At 43.2% G+C, this 11,027-nt stretch overlaps 1 protein-coding gene across 1 annotated transcript in view; it reads left to right on the forward strand.

Moving 5' to 3' along the window:
- Positions 1 to 9,516, forward strand: part of LOC137893552 (F-actin-monooxygenase mical2b-like) — a 46,509-nt gene extending 36,993 nt beyond the window's left edge. Inside the window, exons 29-38 of the mRNA XM_068738962.1 lie at positions 1,922 to 2,043; positions 2,223 to 2,435; positions 2,637 to 2,812; positions 2,968 to 3,314; positions 4,547 to 4,635; positions 4,734 to 4,823; positions 5,876 to 5,975; positions 6,383 to 6,491; positions 8,065 to 8,138; positions 8,231 to 9,516. Coding sequence (XP_068595063.1) covers positions 1,922 to 2,043; positions 2,223 to 2,435; positions 2,637 to 2,812; positions 2,968 to 3,314; positions 4,547 to 4,635; positions 4,734 to 4,823; positions 5,876 to 5,975; positions 6,383 to 6,491; positions 8,065 to 8,138; positions 8,231 to 8,430 — 1,520 coding nt within the window. The 3' untranslated portion in view covers positions 8,431 to 9,516. The remainder of the gene's footprint in view (positions 1 to 1,921; positions 2,044 to 2,222; positions 2,436 to 2,636; positions 2,813 to 2,967; positions 3,315 to 4,546; positions 4,636 to 4,733; positions 4,824 to 5,875; positions 5,976 to 6,382; positions 6,492 to 8,064; positions 8,139 to 8,230) is intronic.
- The last annotated feature ends 1,511 nt before the right edge of the window (positions 9,517 to 11,027 follow it).

The following is an 11,027-nucleotide window of genomic DNA, read 5'->3' on the forward strand; positions in this document are numbered from 1 at the left end:
CCCAAGGAGAACCTGTCAGGGTTAAACTCCCAAAACCCTGGAAGTAGTAATCAGACACACACAATGAATCAGGCAGACAACAGTCAACTTATTTTCTACTGTAGGCGGAGCACCGTGATGACCAGAGCAAACACACGTTCTCCCACCGCTCTCTGTATGTGAGTCAGTTTTATTGTGTGGGGCACGGTAGGTGTGTCAGATGTTTGGATACATAATATTCCCGACCCACTAGATGGAGGTGTTCCTCTGGAGCTGCTGCGGACCACATGGTCCCACAATGTTTAAAGGACTACTACCTCTCCTCCACTTCTAGCTCCGCCTCCTGTCTTTTCCTCAGAGCCACTGTCTCTAAGCCGTCCATCATGTCTGTCCTCACCACTGTCTCTAAGCCGTCCATCATGGCTGTCCTCACCACTGTCTTGTAGACCTTTCCCTTCATCCTCGCTGACACTCTCCTGATACGTTCCTCCACCCGTTCCAGCCTGCCTGCACACAATTCTTCACCTCCTTTCCACATTCTCTCCATCACTCTGCACTGTTGACCCGAGGTACCTGAAGTCCTCGACCTTTAGGTCTTAAAAATATGCACACCAGTCTAGTTGGCTACAGGACAACTATACGTGTCAGTGATGATCTTCCCTCCGTAATGCACCATCTTTCAGGATTAATTACCAATTAATTAACCATTATGGTCAAACTGGAATTGACTTCAACCAGTGTCTGATGACTTGAATGGTGTCTGCAGATTGCTGACTTTATTTAAGATGGGCCAGGCCTACCCTCAAATACCTCTAAAAAGATTTTTTTATTATTTATTGTAACGAATGTTCTTCATAAATCAATATTTGTGTTTGTAAATAACAAGGGTGTGCCCCGCCTCTCGCCCACAGACAGCTGGGATAGACTCCAGCAACACCTGCGACCGGCGTTTGGATAAGAAAAGGAATGAATGAGCATTAAGGCATCAGTAGGCAGCCTATTCATGCATTATAAAACGGTCACTGCGTCCTCATCGCAGTGCATATATCCATAAACTGGGTCCTACCGGCCCATCTGGTGCTCCTCATGCCATTTGTACGAGTCCACCATGGTTGAATCTAAACCACCAATCGAAGCCGGGAGAAGTGTGTGTTACACACTCTGTTCCAAGCCCCCCAGCTCACTAATGAGGTGGGGGAGGCTTTGGAAGCTTCAGACTCACACCTGGATTTATTTACCCCAGTGCTAGCACAGGTAGCAACATAACTGTGATGCAGTAAATGAACACTAGAGGTCTGTATTGTTCACTGCAAACGCAACACTTGAGATGAACTTGATCGAACGGTTGCTGTCAGTTTTGTTGAGTTCCCGGGCTTTAACGGTTAATACTTGTGTTCATGAAGAATATTTAACATATCTAATGTATTAGTATTAGTACTATTAATATAAGTGCCTTATTCTATCCAGGATGGCCACCACTCTAACCAGCTTAATTTGTGCTAAGATGTAGAGACACTAGATCCAAACTGCAAGACAATGTTTTTGGATCTATAAAATATTTGACTTTATTATAAAGCTAGCTTCGGGACTGTAACAGACATCAGAGCATACGATACGTACTGTAATTGAATAATGAACAGACATGCATAATGCATGTATTGCGAGCATTACAGTGACACTGCAAGGACAAACCTATGCATGCATGTTTAGCTTGCCTGGCCCCTGCACCCCTCCACAAAGAATCAAGGTGATTGATTAATCGGGGCAAATGGGGTTTAAAAAATGCTCCAATTTCTACCATTTTTTCCTGGTTTATGGGGATCGTTCTTTAAGATTTTGATGAACCAATGAACAAACGGACGTAGATGAAAACATGATGGCTGACTTCCGCGTGAGCCTGTTCCTCTCCAACACCAACAATGGTGTGCTTTCTGCACAACAGCCTTCCCTCTGCTCTTCATGAAGCAACTGCAGAAGAGCATGCCGCTCGACAAAGACAAACAAGGGACTGTTCTTGAAGTGGACTCTGACTCTGAGGAGAACTCTTCAGCAGAAGCATCAAAGGTGTGTTGAATGTTCAGTCTCGATTTATGGAAGACACACACACCGCAGCGCACGTAGACTCACAAACGCAGTGTTTGCCTATCAATTACACAATTACAGGAAGAGCTACGTCCTCTAACGGACATGGCAAAGATATTTTTGATAACCCACCTTCTCTGACATGATCCTTGTCTTCTTAGACCTCAGAATGCAACGCCAGGACATCAGCAGATAACCAGAATCCCTCAGAGGAGTGTGCAAGAAGTGAAGAGAGCTCGAGGTGCAACTCTTCTGGCCCAAAGAAGCGCTTGATGCTATCGCCCCCTGAGAAAGAGAAGCTTCTGAACTGGGATACGTTGGTCACAGAGGAGACTCCGAGTAACACCAAGGCCACGCATCAGCAGGAAGGCCAGGTGTTTGTCGGATCTCTAATACCAGCTGTTAGGAAGATTAAAGCCTGCACCTGAAAATATTTCTCTGCTCTTCATCGCACAATTCTCATGCCTTCAACAGCATAATGCAAAAAGTCTGATGAGAGTGATGTGAGCAAGATAAGAGGCAATAATTCTGCAGTATGTTGACTGCATATTTTCTGTCCTCTGATGTTTTATCAGGTACAAGCAGAGACAGAAGCAGATAAGCCTCAGACAGACTCGCGCCAAGATGGGGAATCATCCCAGAGCCAAGCCTCGGCCGCGGCCCCCTTAGGCTTCCAGCTTCTAGTCAACGCCTTTAGGAGGACATTTAGTGTGACCAATCCATCCAGCCGCTCCAATACTCCAGTCACAATGTTTGCATGAAATTCTTTAATATAAACACCACATTAAAGCGTTTTTCTCCAAATCTTTTCTTATCATTCTAACCTGCTTTAATGTTGCTTTACATTTCTGGAATTTGTTCAAATTAAAAGTGCTAAGATTTTTTTTTTCCATTTGTTATCACCAGGACAAAATGCGACAGTCCCAACAAACTGAGGCCCTTCAGCACAATGGGTCAAGAGCAATCCAAAAATGGGAGGAAGGGCAGCAAGTTTCAAGCTCGATGGACGTCTGGAGGGCCTGATCCATGGGGGGTCGGGCGCGATCTGCCTTCTCTGTTGCAAGAGGTTTCCCTCAAAGGCCGCGGGAACTCTGGAGGGGTGTTCTCTGATGATATGGCCTCGTTGCCTCGCAGGAAGGTCAACTTGTTCTCGTCCCTGAGGCTGCGGAAGAAAGAAGATCCGAAGATTGCAGTGAAGGACCAGGAGCATCAAAAGGAAATCAGGACGATGCTCACCAACCTGAGGAACAAAGGTTAGTGCGCTGGCTCCCACCCTTTAGGACGCGTGGTCGTCTTAATATGGAGAACAATGAATTGCTGTCGCGACACCAAGCCGAACGTACAGTAGTAGGAGTATGAAATAGACTATGGACTAACAACCTATGGCTGCAGCTTTTATTAGATACATCTAATACGTCTTTGTTGTTGTTTATACTTTACATATGTATGTGCTCACTCGTAACTTTGCAGCCAGCCTCTGCATTCCGCTCATCAGAACAGTGATTCCTTGTTGCTCAACACAAACGTTTGAATTTCCAAAAGCCCGTCGGAACTCCGAGTCATCATTAAACGAGTACGTCGTTGAGTGATCGGCCTTAGCATTAAGACGGGATCTGTCCTTGCTTGCTTCGTCAATAAACCTGCAAACCCAAACTTCTCACCCTCCCATAATGGTATGATTTGTGAAGGCTTTTCTTGTACGGTGGAACCTCGGTTCTCAAGCATAATCTTTTTCGTAATGCTGCTCGAAAACTGAAGATATATTTTCCAAACAAAAAAACTTTATGTTTTTTAATCATGTTAATATAATTTTTAATCTTCTTGTAAGAGCCAATGTGCGCACGCTGGGTGTGTGCGCGCGCTGGGTGTGTGCGCATCCACGCCACGGTGATTGGGGCGTGGCACAGCTGGAGTGGAGGCTTTATTTGTGTGCGCACCTGTGCTGTGTCAGTGTGTGTGGCCTTGTTATGCTGGTGGGGTGAGCGTGAGGAGAAACTTTTTGTTGACCGCATGATCATAACGCAGGATAGATGCGACGGAAACAACGGCAGATCGCGCTGGCAATGAGGTATTTACTGTCAACCATTACAACAGCCAAAGTAAGTCCTCAAACCATTCTCTCTGCGAGCTGGAGCGGAATAAATCTGTCAAGGCCTGTGCAACGTACTGCGTGCGCGTCTTCAATGTTTTAACCCCTTCGACTTAGCCCACCGTGGCGTTTGGATTAATTTTATACACGCCACAATACTTCTCTTTCCATTTAGTTCAGACTACTATGTTCAAGAACCGAGGTTCCACTGTACGGTGGAACCTCGATTCTCGAACAACTCGGTAGATGAACAAAAGAATGGATTTTAAAATGCCTCGACATACAAACATATTTTTGGAGCCGAGGCAAACCGGAAGCTGTACAGAATGTTTTGGTTTGCACTTCAGCGTATGTTTCAGAAGCACTTGTTACTTTGGTTTTTGCTTTTTATTTCAGCTTCATCTCAACAGGATTTGGAAGAGTCCTCCTCTGGTGACGATGATGATGAAGACCTTACATTCAATCCGAAGGTTCATACAGACAGTGCTGAAAAACAGCACAATGTAGGGAAGCAATGGATATGCGCCATTTGCACGTGTTTACTGTGTTTTTGTTTTTAAATGCATCATGCTTCCTGTCCTAGCTTCATCCAGAGAGGGAGAGGAAGAAGCAGGCGAAGGCAGTGGCTCAGCAGGCTAAGACGGAGCTGCTCAGGCGGCTCCACAGAGCTCAGGTACTCGTCGTTCATGTGGCATTCACTTGTTTTTGATCAAGCAGTTCATGCTGCAGTTTTCCAAGGTCTCGTTTAGCCTCACAGAAAACATAAAACGCCCACAATCCATCTGCCAGCAGTGCTGCTAGTGGTAATGATATATTTTAATATATAACTGAGAACAACAAAGTACTCCTCCCGCAGGTGTGAAAACCACTGTGTTTAAATAATGGCCTCGCACAAAAGGATTCATTTCTTATTTTTTATATTTGTTGTGTACTCTTTAAACATTCATTCATTCATTTTCTACCACATTTTCCCTCTTTGCGGGTCACGGAAGCTGCAGGACCCTAACCCAGCTTGTTACACCCCGGATGCATCGCCAGCGCAACGCAGGGCCACACAGACAAAAAAAACACTCAAACACTACGGACAATTTGGGGTGGCCAATGGACATAAATTGCATGTTTTTTGAGGAAGGAAACCGGAGAACCCGGAGAAACACCCACACGGACACGGGGAGAACGTTACGTGTTTACTGTATGTAAAAATTGTAATCTACAGATATATTGAGTCAGGCTATGATGAGATGAAAAGATGGATATCTACAAGGAGGAGATAGGGCAAATGGAAACAAAGATTCTCTATGATATAGACGTCTTGCAAGCCGCTCCCATTTAGATCGGGAGTCTGCAACCACCGGGCCGCGGCCTGGTGCCGGTCCGTGAGGCATTTGTTACCAGATCACACAAAGAATAAATTATTTGTATAATTTCCGTTGTAATGATTATTAGAGTCTAATCTAATCTAGGACTCGCACAATAACATCCAAAATACATTTTCCAAAAACTGGTGTCTTTGTTGTTGAGATTACATGTGAAACAAAAACTGTTGACCGTCTGCCCTCTGGATTATCTAGAATGACTTTCTGGAAATTTGGATTTTGCAGTGGAGCCTTTTATTAGCAAACAGAAGCAGAACTTGTAAAGAACACGAAAAATTGGGGAAATTAAATGGACAAATAATCATCTAATTGGATCTTGTGTTGTATGTCCCGCAATTTCATCCCCCAGGCCATTCAGAGACAACTGGAGGAGGTCGCAGAGAAACAGAAAGATATTGAGGAGAGAGGCGTGGCCATCGAAAAGATCATAAGAGGGGAAACCGAGACGGGTATTGAACTGCATGCATAACTTTAGCGTCATGTTGTTATTGCAACGCTTCAGTGTAAGACAGCTCTGGAATTCCTCCGTTGAAATACAGTACTTTATTTATTTATTTTTTTACTGCTGTTTGCATTATTCTCACAACATCTAGACAAATCATTGCCTCGCATACCTGGTCTGGTAAAAAAGTATCTACTCTACATAGTGTTAATGGCTTTACTGTATGCTCAATGGACCGCAAGAATTCATTGTTCATCCTCACTGGTGCGTTTGTATTGCAGTGAAGGGGGGAGGTTTTGTCATGTTAAAGTGGTCTCCGTGTTGATCTGTCTTCTTGTAACTGCTTTATATCAAATTCTCATTTCTTTCTTCTCATATTCATTCTCATGTCTCTCCAACCCTTCAACCCTCCAGAATCATCTCAGACAGATGACGGTGACGAAGCCCAGCTCTATCAGTCCTGGTTTAAACTCGTTCTGGAGAAGAACAGATTGGCACGTTACGAGTCTGAGCTCATGATCTTGTAAGTGACTGCATGTGACGACACCTAGATTAAACAAAAAGGTAACGTTACCACCAAGGCTTTTTTGGACCAAACAGTTCTTGGGACCGTCTAAGAAGAGCAAAATACAGGTACTATCCGAGTTACAACCTGTAAAACTTATGTACTTACAACCGGTACCGGTCCATGAGATATTTGTTACCAGGCCGCACAGAAAGAATAAATCATTTTTATAATTTCCGTTGTATTGATTAATAGAGCCTGACGGGTGTATCTTTTAGGCCTTTCTTGGCTAGCCACGCAGTGGACTACATTGATGCATGTGATGGAGCATTGTCTTGCATAAAAATCATGGTCTTCTTGAAAGGTGCAGACTTTCTCCTGCACCACTGCTTGAAAAAAAAGCATCTGGCAGTAGGTGTGGGAGTTGATTTTGAGTCCATCTTCAACCCGAAAAGGTCCCACTAGCTCATCTTTAATAATGCCTGCCCGTACCCGTACCCCACCTCCACCTTGCTGGAGTCTCTGTGCCTGTTACAGTGGAGTCTCCAGCCCTCTGGCGTCAAGATTCACGCTCATCAGTCCATAAAACCTTTGAAGGCTCTGTCTTCAGATATTTCTTGGCCCAGTCTTGACTTTTCAACTGATGTGTCTTGCTCAGAGGTGGTTGGGTTTCAGCCCTCCTTACCTTGGCCTCGTCTCGTAGGTTGCAGTTCTGGAATATGACGACGCTGGAGGATAATGGACTCCTGGTAGCTTTACTTGAGTTTGATTCTTCTCAAATCTCGGCAGTTAATTTACGTCTTTATTCTCTCCCGACACGTTTCTTGCAAATGATTGATGGTTCTTTGATCGCGCCCCAATAATTGAGTAATTTTTGACTTTTCAGTGTGAGTTAAATCTTTTGTTTTTTGCCCCATTTTGCCTGAAGAAAAGAAGTTGCCTAATAATTATGCACATTTGTGCATAATTATTATTAGGCTGTTGATCTCTTTAGGCCGCACCCCACCCTCCTTACACAAATCACACATCAGCTGAAATGCTTAAATCCATTCAAGTTTATACAGCTGAAAAATATGCATAAAAATTATGATATGGTAAAAAAAGAAAAGCTCACTTGCCTGATAATTGTGCGCCAAGTGTACTAGATAGAAAAATACAGGTTAAAATTATTTAGTTATGCACACAGATTTGGTACTCTGAACACTCTAAGAAGCTAAACATAATATATGGGTTTCTCTGGATGGATATAGACAAAATATACATCTTGAATTAGAATATACATAGATTAAAGGTGATCTGAACCCAGATTTAGGTACTACAGTCAATGGGTGAGAGATATGTCCACAGAGCCAGAAGTGATGGGGGGGGGGGTTGATCAGAATGCATGCAGGTCAATGCAAGATAAATAAGATAATGCTCTTGTCTAGGCAAAAGAAAATAACAAAAGATTTGTATCTACAATTGTGCGCGATTCCCGGTCAGGGTGGCGATTCTTCAGATGTCAGGCGAGAGCTTTGTCCCAGGAAGTTAATCGGTGCCAGATCATTGTGATTAACCAAGATCCAACCAACCAATTTCTCCTTCCTCTTAGTGCTGAGGAGCTTGAACTGGAGGACACCCAGAGCCGACTGCAGCAAGATCTACGGCGCAGAATGGCAACAGAAGGTAAAGGTAGAATGCAAAAGAAACAAAACAATCACTTAATCATGTATAATATTACATAAACCTTTTTTCTTCTTTCCTCCATCTCACTCCAGATACAAAGAAGAGTGCCTCCGAGCTGCAGAAGGACCAGGAAATCTTTGCCCAGCTCATGAGGACGGTGGAGAAGCGAGACACGTTGGTGTCTGTGCTGGAGGAGCAGAGGTTGAGGGAGAGGGCTGAGGACAAGGATCTGAAGAGTCTCGTGCTGTCTGGGGGCTACGGCTTTCACTGGGCCCAGATGCAGGACAGCTAGCGGCTCAAGAGCTGGCAAAAATACTGAGCACCCTCGGCATTGTGGAGAAGGATGGATAGTCGATGGTAGAAAGCCACATAATGGCTCTGCCTGACACCATTTTAACAGGGTGAAATCTGACCACAACAGACTCTGTGTATTCTAATAAAGCTGCCAATGTGCTTAGGCTAGTGTCAGGGGATGCGAGCTGCAAGTCTGTCTAAAGTGCTGGGCTGCACAGGGAGAGATGAAGAGGCCGAGGAGGAATGGAAATGGAGCCTGAGCTCATTACTTCCGTCACAGCCATTAAGGTTCTTTGACCGCCGTGTCAGACGTGTAATCTGTCACGGCCCAAGATGACGCTGACCTGAAACTGGATGCTTGTTCTGCTTGAACACTTTGGATACTGCAACTGCCTGATCGGCATCGGCTTCATGTGGATGCTTGACTTTAAATGTAACACTGAAGAGAACATGAACCTGCAGCTTTAGCGTTTTGCACAGTTTGATTTGTTTTGTCATAAATCTAAAAATATTATTGATGTAATTCACTGTGCAGCTGTGTGTGTGTGTGTGTGTGTGTGTTAACTCTGTTGTGCATATTTTAATTTTGTTATTGTTTCGTAGCACCAAAACACTAACGGCAGGACAAAGAGTCTCCTCAGCTGGTACGATGCACCGCTGCATGTAATGCAAGTCGAGAGCCAATCCGCAGTCTTGTGCATCTGGTGATGTCACAGCCTTCGCCGTGACATCACTGGCTGAGGCCAGAGATCTGACATTCCTGAAAGGTTTGACGCAAAGAAAACTTTTCTACTCTTGGAACTGAGAGTGGGTTTCGCTCTACTGTCAGCTGAACTGTGATTGTTCTGTTTTTGCTGGGTTTTCATCGCTAACGCCAAGATGAGTAAAGTGAGGGATCGGAGAACAAGCCGGACAGTCTGTGTTTAATATGTAAATGTTTGCAAATGTCGTGAGTTAACACAATTATGTCAGAGTGAGTGGAGTTTTCATGAAAAGTGAAAAGTCTGTTGTGGTTTTTAGCTGCTTCGTGTTCTTAAATGGAAAAAGATATTCAATAAAGGTTCATTTATAATTTGGTCTATAATTTGGTGTGTGTATGTGGGGGGGGGGGAAGCATATTGTTGGCATTCAAAAAAGTTGTAACATGAAATGTTTGTTTCGACAAGAGAATTTCTGCATGCACTTCCCACATGAATGATTCAGATTCCTTTGTCATTCAGACGTTCCATCAGAGGCGCACTGCTGAACGGTAGCAATGCGTAATAACACTAGAAAGCAGGGGTGTCAAACTCAATTTCTCCAGGGGCCACATTAGCATTATATTTGCCCTCCGAAGGCCAAATGTAAACCATAACACAGTAAAAAATGTAACTAAATGTAATGTCATTTAATGTAAAACAAAAGTAGCTACTCCTTAACATGCTGTTAAATAAATATTCATGTTTTTATTTAACTCTTTAGCCACCAAAGTAATTACAATAAAATATTGACTTTTGATATCACTTTAAAAAAAAAAGATAAAGCCATACTGTAAATGAGATATACAAGTATAAACCAAAGTTTGTGATCAGAATAAATTAACATCTAATAATGTGGAAAAGTTCCATTCAAATGCAATCATCACGCAGGAACAAAGATAATCGATACAAAATCAAAGCAAAACAAAAAAGCCACCACCTTGTCTTGCCATAGACATGCGCAAAACGAAAAACCAACTGAAGTGGGAAAGATAAAGAACATTCCCAAAGTCAATGCCACTAAAAAGACGTCACTTTCTGAATCAGCACTGGACAGCTCCATAGGTAGCTGGCTATCTATGGAGCTGTCCAGGGCTGATCCTGAGCTGAGCAAATATATCATCCAACACAAGTTATGGCATTAACTTTGTTCAAAACTCTTTTATTACAGTTGAGAGTGGAAGAACTGCAGAACAACCAACAAATGTGGGCTGTTAAGAACATGTGTGACAGATGCAGCATTTTACAATGCAAAGACGTATGCATGTCTGATGTCATGAATACGGATAGATAATCATGTTAAGTCCAAGCTAATATTTTTCCTATATCTCCTCTTCCTTAAAGTATTTGCACATTCAATACCGAGATAATTCATTAATTTATTACCTCCTCCACGGAGGTTGTGTTTTGCTGTCTGTCTGTCTGACAGTCAGTCTGACGTTTAGCAGCATGACAGAAAAACTGCTGGCTGGATCATGATGGGGAAAAAAATCTGAAGATGGGTCTTGGTCAAACTTAGATCTCATCAAATGTTCACAGCGATCCGGATACCCGTCTGTCTGGATACAAAACATTTCAGATTTATATTTACTTATAAAGGTGGCTTTTTCAAAAAAGTCACATCTTGTAAAATAAACATTCAATTCACTCAACAAACATCACAGTCATAATAGAGGGTCCGATCGGCAGTATCATGCAAAATGGTCTATTGGGTCTGATCCAGAATGAGATCAAGGAAAAATATCAAAATGTAACGATTTACAATCTTTGTATCACCATCTGGACCCAAGAGTCGTTGAATGCATGACCGGGTTGGTTATTAATGAACGTATTTATTTTATTGAGCGAGCCGGGGGGG

The sequence above is a fragment of the Brachionichthys hirsutus genome, chromosome 5 (assembly GCF_040956055.1).
Source record: "Brachionichthys hirsutus isolate HB-005 chromosome 5, CSIRO-AGI_Bhir_v1, whole genome shotgun sequence".
Classification (NCBI taxonomy): domain Eukaryota; kingdom Metazoa; phylum Chordata; class Actinopteri; order Lophiiformes; family Brachionichthyidae; genus Brachionichthys; species Brachionichthys hirsutus.